The sequence below is a fragment of the Mobula birostris genome, chromosome 13, assembly GCF_030028105.1.
Source record: "Mobula birostris isolate sMobBir1 chromosome 13, sMobBir1.hap1, whole genome shotgun sequence".
NCBI lineage: Eukaryota > Metazoa > Chordata > Chondrichthyes > Myliobatiformes > Myliobatidae > Mobula > Mobula birostris.
In genome coordinates this window covers 51951672-51970251 of record NC_092382.1, presented here as the reverse complement: position 1 = coordinate 51970251, position 18580 = coordinate 51951672, and the positions used below count along the sequence as shown (strand labels likewise).

Here is an 18580-nt window from a genome sequence, read left to right as displayed (position 1 = left end):
CCATCTTCATCCTTTCAATAAAATCCCCCTCTCCCTCCCTGGGGAACTGGCATCAAACCGACGGGAGGAGTGGTCTCCTCCTACCTCTCAGCAATACATCAGACTCCGGCCGCAGGAGACACTTCACAAATGCCCCAACTTCCCTCGGAGGGAAATGGAAATAAATCAGAAAGCGGACATTTACTTTGGGGTTATGAGTGGGTGTGGGTGTGGGTCCCGGGACAAATTAACTTGTAAACATGGGACCATCTGGTGAATTGGATCAGACAGCTTCGCTCGCCTGTCCTTTCAGGAAACAACAATTCTCTCTTCATATTAATGACTGTCTAAACTTGCTGTGAACAAGATTATGTGTTACAAGATTGTGAGTTACAGAGTCTAGGACAGCTGTCACCGTCATGGGCTGCCAGTGCAGACAGGGATTGGGGTCACTGAGCTGTATATCAGAGAAGGACACGGGTTTGTACAGCCTCCTGTGGGGTAGAAATGTCCACACGGTGAATTCGGATCTGCTGGTACATCGGGAGTCTGAAAGGGAAAGGGAATAGGGAAGGGGCTGAGCAGAGAGTTTTAACAGGGGAACCTGTTCAGGGGTGGAGGGGTACAGGAGCTGTCTGATAGATTGTTTTAATTGTTTTTTTTATAATCTGACAGATGGTGACTGAGGAAGAAGCTTGTTGAGGGAGGATACCCGGAGGCAAGCAGCTCAGACACAGAATCAGGAATTGAATTGAATTGACTTTATTTCTTACATCCATGAGGAGTAAAAATCTTTACGTTACGTCTCCATCTAAATGTGCAATGTGCAATCATAGTAATTTATAATAGTTTATAATAAATAAAAAAGACAATGTAATATAGAGTACACTCAAATCAGTGTGAGTTCATCAGTCTGATGGCCTGGTGGAAGAAGCTGTCCCGGAGCCTGTTGGTCCTGGCTTTTATGTTGCGGTACCGCTTCCCGGATGGTATCAGGAGAGTGACAGTGATGTGATTTCCTGTGTCACGGGTACAGACAGTCGTCTCAAGTGAGGAGTTTGTGTGGAGATGCAGCTTCCCTGGAGGTGGAGGAAAGAGGACACACCAACAGGTGGAACCAGCTGTGGGAAGACATGGTTTGTCAGGTCTGACGATGAGCTGAATGTACCATAACCTTCAGACTGAATCAGAAAACCATTCTGAGGGTATTTGAAATGTTAGAATCAGGGGAGATGTGACCACATGTGTAGAGGGCAGGGGTTGTGTCTCCATCAGACCCTCAGTGAGATGGTTCAAGTTACAATGTGCAGGGATGAAAGCAGAATGTTTGGGGCTGGATTTAATCACTGATTCTGACAGTGAGAGGGTTAGTTTTGCTGTAAGGAAGCAACATTAATGGAAGACGACACAGGAACTTCATCAATTGCCAGTTGTTTGGCAGAAGTGACCAATTTGTATGTTACCTCGACAGAAACAGATTTTCCCAGTGGTGACAAAGGGGTTCAGTCTCGTTTATTTCAAGTTGGAGAGGGGTGTGGAGTTTTGAAATCAATGCCTTGTGGTGCCACCATCATTAATTTGTCATGTCCGGAGTGGTGGATTACACAGCACGGAAACAGGTCTTTGGCTGGCCATACCTGTTCTGACCATCCACTCACTGTCTACACTGGTCCCATTTATCAGCACTCGGTTCATAGCTGATGGAGACACAACCCCTGCCCTCTACACATGTGGTCACATCTCCCCTGATTCTAACATTTCAAATATCTTGACAGTTTCAATGCTCACCCACTTCGTAAATGTTGTGAAGGGACCTGTCTCCACCACCACCTTGGGCAGCGTGTTCCAGATTTCAGCTACCCTCTGAGTGAAAAATCTCTTCCTCAGATCCCTCTAAACCTCTTCATCCTCTGTTTAAATCTGTGCCCTCTGATCAGTGACACCTCTGTCCCAGGATTGTGTGCGATATGGACTACAGTGAGGCCTTTGAGAAGGTTCAGCATGGTAAGTTGCTGTGGAAAGTTAGATCACATGGGATCCAGGGAGAGCTGGCTAACTGGATGCAGTTGTCTTGATGGTAGGAAGCAGAGAGTAATGGTGGGAGACCGTTTATTGGACTCAAGGCCCGGCCTAGGTGGGTTCCCCAGCGTTGCACCCCATTGCTATCATTATTCATTGATATGTAATTATATTTGCATTTACACAGTTTGATGAATTCTCTGCTCTACTTGATCTTTCATTGATCCTGTTTCTATTCTATAGATTTGCTAAGTGTTCCTGTAGGAAAAAGTATCTCAGGGTTGTATGTGGTGACATATGTACTCTGATAATAAAATTTACTTTGAGCTTTGAACATTGCTACTTGTCATCTCGATCAATAATTTGGTTGAGAATGTACAGGGTATGGATAGTAGGTTTGCAGCAAGTAAGTTTAAACAAGTACTTTTTCTGAAAGATATTAAGTATAAACTCTCCGCTCTGTTTCCCTCTCCACACTTGACCACCCCTCCCCTTACTGTCCTCCCTCTCACCTCCATATTGGACATAAGTTCAGGGTGAAAGTGAATACTTTTAGCGGAGTCTGAAGGGGAATTCTTCACTCAGAGGTTGGTGGGAGTGTGGAATGAGCTGCCAGTGGAAGAGGTGGATGTGGGTCCAATTGAGACACTAAAGAGAAATTTGAGTGATGACATGGATGGGAGGTGTATGGAGGCTATGGTGCAGGTAGTTGGAACTAGGCAGTAAAAACAAAAGGTCAGCATTGACTAGAAGGGCTGAAGGGCCTGTTTCAGTGCTGCTGGGCTCTGTGACTCTAATAATATTCTGATTTGTAATTTCCACAGTCAGTGCTTTGCTGCTAATGACTGAACCCAGAAATTTACCCAAGCAAGAATTGAAAGACTCTTAGCTGACTACAAACAGCATTTACAAGCTGTGATACTTGCCAAAGGGGGTGTTACTAAGTACTGACCATGCAGGGGGCCTTTTTCCTTTTTCATTATTTTGAAACTGTAAAAGATGGAAATAAAAATGTAACCTTGCTTAAAATATTAAAGAAATGTGCCATGTTTAACTTTATGCCTTTTGGAAATCAGGTCATCTTTTACTCACTTAGCTATTCACAGTAACAGAAATTTAACCAGGGGTGCCCACACATTTGCATGCCACTGTATATATCCTGTGCCTTCTAAATTGCTTCCAGAAATTCCTGCCATTGCTGCTCTGTTTTCATCCCTGCCAGTGTTCTTTTCAAATCAATTTTGACCAATTTTTCTCTCATACTGCTCTAATTCTCTTTATTCCACATCTGACTTTAGTTTCTCCTTCTGCAATGTCAGGGTGAATTTGATCATATTAATATCACTTGCCTCTAAGGGTTCTTTGAATTTAAGTGACACAATTAATTCTGATTCATTACAAGACCCAAATAATTCTGGTTCATTACAACACCCAATCCGGAATAACTGATCCCCAAGTGGTCTCAACCCTGAACTGCTCTAAAAAAGCATCTTGTAGGCATTCTAGGAATTCCTCCTCTTGAGACCAACACCATCCTAATTTTCCTAATCACCTGCATGACAATCCCCCATGACTATTGTAACATTGCCCTTTCGGCACGCACTTTCTATCTCCCATTGTAATTTGTGGATCACATACTCACTACTGTTTGGAGGTCTCTATACAATTCCCATCAAGGATTTTTTTTTACATTTGCCATTCCTTAATTCTACCCACAGATTCTACAGTTTCCAACCCTATGCCACCTCTTTCTAATGATTTTATTTAATATTTTACCAACAGATCCACGCAACCCCACTACCAGCTTGTTCTTTCAAGAAGCATGAAAGTATCTGATAAGCAGTCGTGATAAGAAAGTTAGGCCAGAAAACTTAAATGAGAGGCCAACTCAGAAAAATGAATCTTCACTATGGAAGAAAACATTAACCAGTGGAATGAGTACGACCCTCCATGAGAGACATCCCAATGATCTGAGCAGATGAGATGGTGACAAGGAAGCATCGAGCACCTGACTGAGTGTTGGAGACCTCTTCCCAGAAACAGAGGGTTTCCTAGCAGAAATATAGGTTTCCCCCGCCATCCGAAGGTACAGCGTTCCTATGAAATGGTTCGTAAGCCGAAAGTCGTAAAGCGAAGAAGCCATTACCATTTATTTATATGGGAAAATTTTGTGAGCGTTTGCAGACCCAAAAACAACCTACCAAATCATGACAAATAACACATAAAACCTAAAATAACAGTAACATATAGTAAAAGCAGGAATGATATGATAAATACACAGCCTATATAAAGTAGAAATACTTTTCCACTATCATTGCCGGCACTGTTCTCCGTAGCGAAAATCTCACACAAGCGCTCTCGGCAGAAAATCTCATGCAAGCGCTGTTGGCAAGAACACTCTCTCTGGTAACCTGTAAGCTACGAAGCTGCCAAATCATACCAAATAACACGTAAAAATACACAGCCCATATAAAGTAGAAATAATGTCTGTACAGTTTGGTATCACTTACCAGAATCGGGACAGCGCCGAGCACACTGATGGTGTTGTGTTAGGCTGAGTCGTCGCAGGTTGGGATGGTGCAGTGGCCCCCACACTCTGGGCCGCCGACCGATATATTGCCGCGAAGAATGCAGCAGTAGCCGGGAGGCATCTAGCACATCTTTAAGAAAAAAAGCCGAAATAAACATGCAAATTAATTAGGTGCCGCCCGACACATAATTAATTAGCATGTTTATTTTGGCTTTTTTCTTAAAGGTGTGTTGTGTGCCTCCCGGCTACCGCTGCATTCTCCGCGAATCACTATCTATACGCGGTCTGGGGGTTGGGGTGATGGGACATTGGGGTGTCGTCTGTTTCCATCAGGCAGGCAGCTCATCTTCTCCTATGTCTGCCCGCCTCGATGTCGAAGGTCAAGGTTTGTCGTCTGCTGTGGCTGATGTGGAAGGCTTGCTTGGCTGCTGAGCCTCGCACCTTTTTAGATCATACAGTTCTTTGTAAGCACTCAAATCATCCTGCAAATATCCCCTGAACCAACGTACCCTTTCAAAATTAAAGTCCCTAGGGTTACAACCATTGCTCTCGTTATTTATTGACATTTAATTATTTAGTGGTCTCAACCACGAGCTGCTCTAAAAAACCATCTTGTAGGCATTCTAGGAATTCCTCCTCTTGAGACCAACACCATCCTAATTTTCCTAATCACCTGCATGACAATCCCCCATGACTATTGTAACATTGCCCTTTTGTCACGCACTTTCTATCCCCCATTGTAATTTGTGGACCACATACTCACTACTGTTTGGGGGTCTCTATAGAAATCCCATCAGGGATTTTTTTTTTGACATTTGCTGTTCCTTAATTCTACCCACAGATTCTACACCTTCCAACCCTACGCCACTTCTTTATAATGATTTTATTTAATATTTTACTAATAGATCCACACAACCCCACTACCAGCTTGTTCTTTCAAGAAGCATATAAGTATCTGGGAAACAAGAGGACCTGCAGATGTTAGAAATCTAGAGAACTACACACAAACTGCCGGAGGAGTTCAGCATGTCAGGCAGCATCTATGGATGGGAATCAACATTTCAGGCCAAGACCCTTCATCGGGACTCTTGATATCCATGTATCTGGAATATCAACAAGCAAAGAAAATAGAAAGTAGTGCGAAATAGGGAAAACCTTTGACAAAATTTAGCTGAAGGCTTAAAAAAACCTGCCAAACAGCTCAATAGTTAACAAATACAACAAAGACAATAAACACTTCCATCAATACCGACACTGACTTTTTTTAATAAAAATATCTTGGTCCCATTTCAATCAGTAAAATTTAAAGATAAATAAGAACTGAAACGATATTTACGCTCAAACCCACTTAGATTAACACTAACTTGGACAGGAGCTAGAGAAGTAACACACATGAAAAAAATATCACACAAAGGTCAGATACAATTTCTAAGTATATATTTTCATCAAAAATGAACAGGATTCAGAACTCCATGTGTGTGTATATGCCATCATGATAAGAAATACAGACCAGAAAACTTCAATGAGAGGACAACTCAGAAAAATGAATCATCACTATGGAAGAAAACATTAACCAGTGGAATGAGTATGACCCTCCATGGGAGACATCCCAATGATCTGAGCAGACCAGATGGTGACTAGGAAGCATCGAGCACCTGACTGAGAGTTGGAGACCTCTTCCCAGAAACAGAGGGGGTCTTTGCAGAAATATAGGACAAGCTGGTTAACAAAAGGAAAAAAAAATGTGAATACATGAAATACGCACAAACACGGTGGGAGGAGAAGATGGCGGCACGCCGGCGTGTGCACAGCCCTCCGGTGAAAAATGATGTTGTATCTGTTAAATAGGGGCCGTGGACAACTCTGATTTGATGGAGAATGAACGTGAAAGCACAGAGGAACATCTGGAGAAATTTATGAAATGCCCATTCGCTGCTGTCATTACCGTGTGGTCGTGAAACTTTCGGAGGGTAGGCCTCAAAATCCCCGGCCTTGCCTGCTTTTGGTGACCGAGAGGAGGTCGAATCGTTCAGACAGAGATGGCGCTCAGTACTCGGTGTCAGAGAGCTGATCACAGCTTGAAGTTTTCGGATGACTCAGAGTCAGATTGTGGTCGGCATGGCAGGGAGAGTTTTTCTTCCTTCTCCCGTCTGTGTGAGATGTGGGACATTTGAGAAACTTTGAACTTCACTGTGCTCACTGATTTCTTCATCAAGTTATGGTATTGTTACACTCTTTGTAACTATATGTTATAATTATGTGGTTTTGTCAGTTTTTTCAGTCTTGGTTTGTCCTGTGTTTTGTGATATCACACCGGAGGAAATAATGTATCATTTCTTAATGCATGCATTACTAAATGACAATAAAAGAGGACTACGTGTCTTCATAATCATATAATAACAAGGCAGTAAGTGCAGAAAATGCCAAGAGAAACCAGACACAATCCAACACATTCCAGGAACCTGCAGCAGTTTAACTCAATCTGATTACTTGCAAAGGTACAATCAAATGGCAAATAATATTCACAAAAATCTTGCTTTAAAATACAAACTCATGAAGGCCCTCCATCGCTTCATAAAGGCATCACATTTCAAGCCTGATCCAGTTCAGAGTCAAAATATTACAAATTATATGATAATCAATACATTATTTCAGATAGGACAATCCATAATAACCATCCGGATATAATATTACAGGATAAACAAGCAGGAACAACTCCCTCAACAGATAAAACCATTCTCCACACACACGTTCCTCAACCAGTGGAGCACCTCACCACAGGCATTGTTTGTGTCATCAGTCAGACAACTGAAAGATTTTCGCTCTCAGTCAGCTTCCAAATGTTGTTACTCTGTCATGCGTTGCCACGCCCCACTGCTGATTCCCTTCTCCTCATCATACGTTCTTACCCCGACCGTCGTCAAGATCCCCAAACTCTGCCCTGTGCAGACCTGCCTCTGGTTTCTGACCCTGTTTCATTGAACATCCAACGGATGGTTTCCCATTCTGCTTTCAGTCTTTAGAGGACAGTGGTGTTTTCTAACAACCCTGTAGAAGCAGGAAAAATGACCCACAATGTGGAAATGAGTCGTCATTACGGAGGTTAACGACCAATGTCATTCTTCCTCAGCCCAGAGATTTCAGGGCGAAGAACATCTCAGACAGAACTGCAGTCAGCTCGGCTTCTTCAGTCTGCAGAAAATTCAAGGGAAACCTCTTCACCCACAGAGTGGTGACTGTTCGGAACCCATAAGCACAGGGAGAGCGAGAGATGAACAACAGGGCAGGATTTAAATTGACCGTCATGGAACTGAATCACTGGCAGGGTCCAGCTGGCCTGAGTTGATTCTCTACTGTACACTAGGTGTGTTATAAATTCACCAAGTACCAGAGACAGAGTTTAAAATAAACTGATTTATTTGTCTCAGATCCAGAATATTAAACTCCAGTTCCACTAAAGGTGAATATGCAGCAGAAGAAACTCCTCCCATGCCCAGTGACCAGGGTGCAGAACTGGATGTGGTGAGCATGAGCAATAATTGCAGAGTTCAGCACCAACAGTCACTCTCGAAATTGCATTCAGCAACTGTGATGGACAAATATCCAGCATGCAGCTTATTGAAACTTTCTCCCCAGTGTGAACCCGGCAGTGTGTCACAAGTGTAACATACTGTAAGGTTCCACTGCTAATGTAACGGCCTCTGTGCAGTGTTTCACTGCTGAGGTAATGGTTTCTCTGTAGCAGCAATGTTTAGGTTATGACTGGAGATAACAGGGTCTTGGAGTGCGGGGTCATCCAATGAGAGAAATGTTCTTTCTTGTGAGTCTGGAAGAGGGATTTTCGTGGTCTTTTGTTGTGGAGAGATGAGAAGATGCGAATGGAGAGAGTGGGCCCTTTTTTTTTGTTTACTTCACTAACCATATAGAACCATAGAACACTACCACACAGAATCAGGCCTTTTGGCCCTTCTTGGCTCTGCCGAACCATTTTTCTGCCTAGTCCTACTGACCTGCACCTGGACCAATTTAGCACATTATCATCCAGATCATTGATATAGATGAGAAATAACAATGGACCCAGCACTGATCCCTGTGGCACACCACAAGTCACAGGCCTCCACTCAGAGAAGCAATCCTCTCCTACCACTCTCTGGCTTCTTCCATTGAGCTAATGTCTAATCCAATTTACCACCTCTCCATGTATACCTAGCGACTGAATTTTCCTAACTAACCTCCCATGTGGGATCTTGTCAAAGGCCTTACTGGAGTCCATGTACACAATACCCACTGCCTTCCCTTCATCCACTTTCCTGGTAACCTCCTCGAAAAACTCTAACAGATTGGTTAAACATGACCTACCACGCACAAAGCCATGTTGACTCTCCCTAATAAGTCCCTGTCTATCCAAATACTTGTAGATCCTATCTTTTAGTACTCCTTCCAATAACTTACCTACTACTGTCGTCAAACTTACCGGCCTATAATTTTCCAGATTACTTTTAGATCCTTTTTTAAACAACAGAACAACATGAGCCATCCTCCAATCCTCCGGCACCTCACCCGTAGATACCGACATTTTAAATATATCTGCCAGGGCCCCTGCAATTTCAACACTAGTCTCCTTCAAGATCAGAGGGAACACCCTGTCAGGTTCTGGGGATTTATCCACTCTAATTTGCCTCAAGATAGCAAGCACCTCCTCCTTTTCAATCTGTACAGTTTCCATGATCTCACTACTTGTTTCCCTTAATTCGATAGACTTCATGCCAGTTTTCTTAGTAAATACAGACGCAAAAAACCCATTTAAGATCTCCCCCATTTCTTTTGGCTTCACACATAGCCGACTACTCTGATCTTCAAGAGGACCAATTTTATCCCTTACAATCCTTTCACTCTTAATATACCTGTAAAAGCTCTTTGGATTATCCTTCAGCTTGACTGCCAAGGCAACCTCATGTCTTCTTTTAGCCCTCCTGATTTCTTTCTTAGTTTTGTTTTGCACTTTTTATACTCCTCTAGCACCTTATTTGCTCCCTGTTTCCTATACGTGTCATACAACTCTCTCTTCTTCTTTATCAGAGCTCCAATATCCCTTGAGAACCAAGGTTCCTTATTCCTATTCACTTTGCCTTTAATCCTGACAGGAACATATAAACTCTGCACTCTCAAAAATTTCTCCTTTGAAGGCTTCCCACTTACCAATCACGTCCTTGCCAGAGAACAAACTGTCCCAATCCATGCTTTTTGGATCCTTTCTCATTTCTTCAAATTTCGCCTTTTTCCAGTTTAGAACCTCAAACCGAGTACCAGATCTATCATTATCCATGATCAAGTTGAAACTAATGGTGTTATGATCACTGGAACCAAAGTGCTCCCCTACACACACTCCCGTCGCCAGTCCTAACTCATTTCCGAATGGGAGATCTAATATTGCATCCTCTCTAGTTGGTACCTCCATATATTGATTTAGAAAACTTTCCAGAACACATATTACAAGCTCTAACCTGTCTAGACCTTTAACAGTATGGGAGACCCAATCAGTATGTGGAAAATTAAAATCCCCTACTATCACTAATTTTTGCTTCCTGCAGTTGTCTATCTCTCTGCAGATATGCTCCTCCAATTCTCGTTGACTATTGGGTGGTCTATAATACAACCCCATTTATGTGGCCATACCTTTCTTGTTTCCCAGCTCCACCCATATGGCCTCAATAGACAAGCCCTCTAATCTGTCCTGCCTGAGCACTGCTGTAACATTTTCCTGACTAGCAATGCTACCACCTGCACCCCCCACCCCCTTTCATTCCTCTGCCTCTATCACGTCTGAAACATCAGAACCCTGGAACATTAAGCTGCCAGTCCTGACCCTCCTGCAGCCAAGTTTCACTAATGGCTATAATGTCGTCATTCCATGTGTCAATCCATGCCCTCAGCTCGTCTGCCTTCCACACAATACTCCTTGCATTGAAATAGACACACCTCAGAAGATTGTTTCCACCATTCACAACCATTCTATTTGTGGCTTTGCACGAGCTTTTAACATCATTTATTTTCACCCCCGCTCCACTATCTGCTCTGGCACTCTGGTTCCCATCCCCCTGCAAACCTAGTTTAAACTCTCCCCAACAGCACTAACAAACCTCCCCGCAAGGACACCAGTCCCCTTGGTAGTTCAGGTGTAACCCGCCTCCCTTGTACAGGTCCCACCTGCCCCAGAAGAGATCCCAATGATCCTGAAATCTGAAACCCTGTCCCCTACACCAGTTCCTCAGCCTCAGTCAAAGTAAGAATTATAAAGTTCAATCATTTAATCAGATATTGTTTACCATTTGTTATTTCATGGTACCGATTTGTAACAGAGGAGACATCACGCAGCATCCACCCAAACGAGATTTCTTAAGTTTGGCTGGGCTGGGGGGCTATCACCCCCTATATTAAGCTGCTAGCTGAAGGGAGAGTTACATAAAGTTAGATGACTGAGTGAATCCTTTCCCACATTCACAGCAGGGGAACGGCCTCTCCCCAGTGTGAACGCAGTCATGCACATTTGGTTGATTTGGCTGAGAGAATCTCTTCCCAAAGTCTGAGCAGGTGAACAGCCTCTCCCCAGTGTGAAGTCGCTGGTGTCTCAGTAGGTGGAATGACCGAGTGAATCCTTTCCCACAGTCTGAGCAGGTAAACGGCCTCTCCCCAGTGTGAACTGACTGGTGTCCCTTCAGTTGAGATGACTGAGTGAATCCCTTCCCACACACTGAGCAGGTGAACGGCCTCTCCCCAGTGTGAACTGACTTGTGTACAAGTAGGTGGGATGACCGACTGAATCCCTTCCCACAGTATGAGCAGGTGAACGGCCTCTCCCCAGTGTGAACTCGCTGATGTTCCTTCAGATGAGATGAGTAAGTGAATCCCTTCCCACAGTCTGAGCAGGTGAACGGCCACTCCCCGGTGTGAACTCTCTGATGTGCCTTCATTTGACATGACCGAGCAAATCCCTTCCCACACACTGAGCAGGTGAACGGCCTCTCCCCAGTGTGAACTCTCTGATGTACCTTCAGTTTAGATGACTGAGTGAATCCCTTCCCACAGTCTGAGCATTTGAACGGCCTCTCCCCAGTATGAACTGACGTGTGTACCAGTAGGTCAGATGATCGAGTGAATCCCTTCCCACAGTCTGAGCAGGTGAACGGCTTCTCACCGGTGTGAAATCGCTGATGTCCCTTCAGTTCAGATGACGAAGTGAATCCCTTCCCACAGTCCGAGCAGGTGAACGGTCGCTCCCCAGTGTGAAATCGCTGATGTATCTTCAGTTGAGATGACAAACTGAATCCCTTCCCACAGTCTGAGCAGGTGAATGGCCTCTCTCCAGTGTGAACTCTCTGATGTACCTTCAGTTTAGATGAGCAAGTGAATCCCTTCCCACAGTCTGAGCAGGTGAATGGCCGCTCCCCGGTGTGAACTGACTGGTGTCTCAGTAGGGTGGATGACCAAGTGAATCCCTTCCCACAGTCTGAGCAGGTGAACAGCTGCTCTCCAGTGTGAACTCGCTGGTGAGCCATTAGGTCAGATGACCGAGTGAATCTTTCCCCACAAATTCAGCAGATGACCAGCCTCTGCCCAGTATGAACTGACTGGTGTGTCCACAGGTGGGAAGACCGACTGAATCCCTTCTCACACACAGAACAGGTGAATGTCCTTGTCCCAGTGTGAACTTGCTGATGTACCTTCAGTTGAAATGACCAACTGAATCCATTCCCACTGTCTGAGCAGATGAACGGGTTCCCCCCTGTGAAATGACGGGCGTGCCAGTCGGTCAGATGATCGAGTGAATCCCTCCCCACAGTCTGAGCAGGAAGGATGATTGAGTGAATCCCTTGCTCCACTTGTTAAATATCTGGACCAAGACAGCAAATCAGGCGTGTTATGTTCGAGATTCCCATAGACAAATTCCTTGTCACTTTTAACCTGTAAAAAGATTTACAAAATCTATCAGTGGGTGTAGGACAACAGTTCAGATGAGATCACTTGGGTTGTCAAGGTGTGATCTGACATCACACTGTTACAGTGAGGTTCAACCCAAGTTGGAGAGAGAAATCATCTTCTAACTGGGCACAGTGCTGGTATCTGGAATGATCATCAAATTCTCTGATGTTCTTTCTGTCTCTATGAGAATGGGTTCAGAGGAGATGTGAGGGGTATGTTTTTTTACGCAGAGAGTGCTGAGTGTGTGGAATGGGCTGCCGGCAACGGTGGCAGAGGTGGATACAATAGGGCCTTTTAAGAGACCCCTGCACAGGTATATGGAGCTCAGAAAATTAGAGGTAATTTCTCAGGTATGGCCATATTCGGCACAGCTTTGTGGGCCAGGGAGCCCGTGTTATGGGGTAGTTTTTTTTCTATGTTTCTACCCTCCCCAATCTGTGACCTGGCTCAGTTTGACTCTCTCCATTGGTATTATTCCCTGTTCCCACTGAGCTACATGGGTGCCTGGCCCCACAGTAACCGAAACACTCTCACACGAATAGCCTTTGTTAACGTGCAGCTGGAATTTTCTTTCATGTATTACTAACTTAAAGTGCCACAGTTTTAACACCATATAAACAATTCCTGCTGAGATGAATGGTTGGTCCGCACAGCTGGTAAAAGGACTTAAAGTGAGTTTTTGTATTATTTCAGGTTCTTGTCACAGTCATAGAATAATACAATACAGAAACAGGCCCTTTGGCCCATCTGGTTGGTGCCGAGCTACTTAAACTTTCTACTGCCATACCCCTACCATCCAGGTACCTGTACAAACCTCTGAAATGTTCAACTTGAGCTTGCAGGCACCAGGTGTGCTGGCTGCTCATTCCACACCTGGATGACGGTCTGTGTGAAGAAGTTTCCCCTCATGTTCCCCTTACCATCTCAACTTTCACACTTGACCCATGGCTTCTGGTTGTAGCCCACCCAATCCCAGTGGAGAAAGCCAGCTTGCATTTACCCTATCTGTGCACCTCTGTCACAATCAAATCTCCCCTCAATCTTCCACATTCCAAGCAATAAAGTCCTGATCTGTTCAATCCTTCCCAATAACCCAAGTCCTCCAGACCTGGCAGCATCCTTGTGAATTTTCTCAGAACTCTTTCAACCTCTTTTACATCTTTCCTGTAGGTAGGTGACCTCAAGTGCAAACAAGACTCCACATTAGGCCTCACCAATATCTTCTACAAGTCAACATCCATAAGACTGAAAGAAGCTGCAGAAGATCGTGAACACAGCGCAGCGCATCACACAAACCAATCTTCCGTCCTTGGACTCACTTTACACCGCACACTGCCGGAGCAGTGCTGCCGGGATAATCAAGGACACGACCCACCCAGCCAACACACTTTTCGTCCCTCTTCCCTCCGGGAGAAGGTTCAGGAGCTTGAAGACTCGTATGGCCAGATTTGGGAACAGCTCTTTTCCAACTGTGATACGACTGCTGAACGGATCCTGACCCGAATCTGGGCCGTACCCTCCAAATATCCGGACCTGCCTCTCGTTTTTTTTGTACTACCTTACTTCCCATTTTTCTATTTTCTATTTATGATTTATAATTTAAATTTTTAATATTTACTAATTTTAACTATTTTTAATATTTAATATGTGTAATCCAGGGAGTGTGAAGCGCAGAATCAAATATCGCTGTGATGATTGTTCGTTCTAGTTCCAATTGTTTGGCAACAATGAAGGATAAAGTATAAAGTATAAAGATCTATCATTGTCACTACTTTGGTTCATGAAGGCCAATGGGCTGAAATCTTTCTTTCTGTCCGTATCTAACTGTGACACCACTTTCAGTGAATTAAGGACGTGTATTCCCAGATCCCTTTCTTCTACAACACTCCTCCATGCCTGAACAGTCACTGTGAAAGTCCTCCCTTGGTAGGTCCTACCAAAGTGCAACACCTCACACTTGTCTCCATTCAATTCCATTTTCCATTTCTCAAACCATTTTCCCAGCTGGTCCAGATCGCACTGCAAGCCATGATAGTCTTCCTCACTGTCCACTGCTGGTCCAGATCGCACTGCAAGCCATGATAGTCTTCCTCACTGTCCACTGCACCACCAATCTCGGAGTCAGCCACAACTTTGCTGATCCAGCTAACCATGTTATCATCCAGATATCTGACATAGATGACAAACAACAACAGATCCAGCACTGATCCCTGAGGCACACCACTAGTCACAGGCCTCCAGTCAGAGAGGCAACCATCTGCTACCACAGTCTGGCTTCTCCCAAAGACAGTGTCTCATTCAATTTACTATCTCATCTTGAATGCTGAGTGACTGAACCTTCTTGACCAACCTCCCATATGAGACTCTGTCAAGTGCCTTGCTAAAGTCCATGTAGACAACATCCACTGCCTTGCCTTCGTCCACTTTCCAGATAACTTCCTCGAGAGACTCTATAAGATTGGTTAGACATGACCTACCATGCACAACGCCATGCTGTCTATCCTTAATCAGTCCACATCTCTCCAAATACTTATATATCTGGTTCCTGCACATACATTTCAATAACCTTCCCCTACTGATGTCAAGCTCACCAAAGTACAATTTCTTGGTTTATTTTTAGAGCCTTTCTTGGACAGCAGAACAACATTGGCTGTCCTCCAATCCTCCAGTACCTCACCTGTCACTAAGGTTGATTTATATATCTGTGCTTGGGCCCCGACAATTTCTGCACTTGTCTTCCGCAGAGTCCTAGGGAACAACCTGTCAGGCCCTGGTGATTTATCCACGGTAATGTGCCTTAAGACAGCAAACACCTCCACCTCTGTAATCTGTACAGGGTCCATGAAGTTGATGCTGCTTTGCCTCACTTCTGTAGACTGTGTCCAACTCCTGTGCAAATACGGATGCAAAAAAACTATCTCCCCCATCTACTTGGTCTCCTCATATGGATTATCATTCTGATCTTCCAGCGGATTAACTTTCCCCTTGCAATCTTTTTGCTCTTAACCTGTCTGCAGAATCCCTGAGGAGTCTCCTAAATCTTGTCTGCTGGGGCAACCTCATGCCTTCTTTTATTTTAACTTGAATTTCCTGTATTTCATAAGTACCCCATTTGTTCCTATCTGCCTGTACCTGGTATGCACCTCCTTTTTATTGACCTGGGAGAAGAAGCACAAAGGGGTGATGGAGTTGCATGGTGGGAGCTGGGGGAAGGGGTTATTTAAATTAAAGTTGCAGGGGGAATGGGAGCCTGAATAACAGAACAGATAGTAGAGGGGTTGTGGAGACAGATGTTGTTCAGTCCTCAGACAAAGTCAGGAATGAAAAACGTTGAGCATGGCGCAGTGAATATGCTGAGCCCTGTATATTTCAATACAGGGAGCAGCGTAGGAAAGGCAGATGTGTTCACGGCATGGAACAACACTGGAATTATGACACTAGGATCTGGCAACTGTGGATTGTGACAGGCTGCTTTATGGCAAAGGTGTGCTTGGTAAATGGGAGGCCTTCAAAGCAAAATTTTGAGAGTACAAGGCGGGTATGTGCTTGTCAGAATAAAAGGTAAAGTTGGAAACTGTATCTCTTGGTTTTCAAGAGATATTGAGAACCTGGTGAAGCACAAAATGGAGTTGCATAACAGGGATAGGCAGGTAGATTCTTATGGAGTATAAGAAATGCAAGAGAACAAGGAGGAAATAAATCAGGATGGCTAAAAGAAAGCATGAGATTGCCCTCACAGAAAAGACTTACGATAAGCCTCACGGATTCTAGAGATAGATTGAGAGCAAAAGGATTGCAAGGCACAAAGTTGGTCCTCTGGAAGACTGGAATGGCAATCCACGTGTGGAACCAAAGCAGATGGGGGAGATCTTAAATATTTTTTTCATCTTATTTACTCAGGAGATGGACACAGTGTCAGTGAGGGTGTGGAAAAGCGGCATTAAAATCATGGACCCTGTACAGATTAATGAAGAGGAGATGTTTGCTATCCTGAGGCAGATTAGGGTGGATAAATCTCCAGGGCATGACAAGGTGCTCCCTCGGACCCTACAGGAGGCAAGTGCAGAAATCGTCAGGGCCCTAGCAGAGATAATTAAATCATCCTTTGTGCCGGGAGAGTTATCAGAGGATTGTAGGATAGCCAGTTATTTCGCTGTTCAACATAGAACATAGAAATCTACAGCATATTCCAGGCCATTCAGCCCAATGTTTTGCCAACCATGAAACTTACCTAGAAACTGCCTAGAATTTCCCTAGCACACAGACCTCTATTTTTCTAAGCTCCATGTACCTATCTAACAGGCTGTTAAACGACCCTATTGTATCTGCCTCGACCACCACTGCTGGCAGTGCATTCCACACACCCATCACTCTCTGTGTAAAAAACTTACCCCTGCCATCCCTTCGGTATCTATTTCCAAGCAGCTCAAAACTATGTCCCTCATGTGAGCCATTTCAGCCCTGGAAAAAGCCTCTGGCTATCCACACGATCAATGCCCCTCATCATCTTATACACCTGAAAAAGGCTCTAAGCATAAACAAGGAAGTTATACATTGCTTTGAGGATTTGTTGGAAGTATACAGAAGCTTTTGCATCACCGCAATACACACAGTTTCTGTATTGTACATAAATATTTCCCCTGAAGCCTCCGCCAAATGACTGACTGTGGTGAACTCATTGATGGTGCAGTAATGCCAGTGAATATAAAGGGAAGCGCAGTAGTCAGATTTGTGATGTGAAAGCTATTTGTTGCCCAGGGCAAAGGTGTTTGATATCATTATCTTCACAGAATGAATGGGTCAAAACATGTCCTCACGGGTAGAAAGGTCCGGAACAAGAGGAGGTAGAACAAGCAACACACACAAAATGCTGGAGGAACTCAGCAGGCCAGGCAGCATCTGTGGAAAAGTGTACTAATGCAGAATTCCGGCATTTTGTGTGTGTTGCTTGGGTTTCCAGCATCTGCAGAATGTCTCTTGTTTGTGATTGGAGGTAAAATAAAGGTGATTATCAGAACTGGCGATGTAAAAGATTTTGTTCCCTTTCTCCGAGTTCCTAACCCTTTGATAGCTGGAGCTCAGCTCTGTCTGAGAGATCCATCGGTTCCCATTCCCTCATCAGCCTAAGCTCCCCGGGGTCCGTGCAGGGATCGTGGGGATGAGAGAGAGAGAAGAGAACAGGACTGTCCCGGGATCGCGGGGCACAGTTTCCGGGAGTCACAGCAATTGCCCCTCAGTCGGTAGTGAAAACGGGCGCACGGAGAAACACTCACCGGCAGCGATATCCGAGGCCTTTTGTGTACTGCGCATGCGTGATATTCGGGACATCCGCAACCCTGACGCCTGCGCATTCGATCGGTGCTTCAGCGACCCCGAAAAGTGTTACGCCTCAGTGTTCAAGCTAATCACAGTGCCATTGAAAGTTTCTGCAAGCAACGGTTCAAGTACATACTTCAGTTTTTGTGTGTAGAAAACTCAGCAGCTCGTTTAACACAGAATGCAGCTCCCATAAAACATTACACTTAACATCAGCAAACGTTCCGCATGTTTAATGCCAAAGTAGAACGTTCTTACAACTGCAGATATAAAACACAAGAGATTCTGCTGTTACAGGAGATGTGGACACATTCACACAAAATGCTGGAGGAACTCTGCAGTTCAGGCAGCAACTAAGCAGAGGTGTACACAGCCAATGCATGCTGAAGGGGTTCGGCCTAACCGTTGCTTATTTGTTCCTCTCCACATTGACTGCCTGATCTGTTGATTTCCACCAGTATTTTGCAGAAATTAACCACTTTTTTTTTGATCAACCAGCTTCCAAATGTTTTTGATCTTTCATTTGTAGCCACATCCAGCTGATCTGATTCCTCTTCTCCCCCCTCCTTGTAAACTCTCGGTCCCATCTCTTTCTGGAACCCCAAACCCCTGACTCAGGCTGGCAACCCTTGGGGTCTGACTCTGGTCCATCGAAGATTCACTCTCTAGTCTGCTGTCAGACTTCAGCAGTGCATTGCAACAACCCAGCTGTCGATGGCACAGTCGTTTGAAATTAGTGAAAACGGCCCAAAAAGT

General features: G+C 44.5%; 1 protein-coding gene across 1 annotated transcript; it reads right to left on the bottom strand.

Annotated features, from left to right (window-relative positions):
• Positions 1–7208: 7208 nt before the first annotated feature.
• On the bottom strand, positions 7209–17803 carry LOC140206834 (uncharacterized). Its single transcript, XM_072275075.1, has 2 exons — positions 17782–17803; positions 7209–12490 (listed from the first exon to the last, which is right to left on the bottom strand). The coding sequence occupies exon 2, from the start codon at positions 12082–12084 to the stop codon at positions 10987–10989; it is 1098 nt and encodes a 365-aa protein (XP_072131176.1). The 5' UTR covers positions 12085–12490; positions 17782–17803; the 3' UTR covers positions 7209–10986.
• Positions 17804–18580: the final 777 nt, after the last annotated feature.

Excerpts from the sequence above, each read along its gene's own strand:
- LOC140206834 (XM_072275075.1), bottom strand. The coding sequence starts at position 12,084 with ATGGCTCACCAGCGAGTTCACACTGGAGAGCAGCTGTTCACCTGCTCA.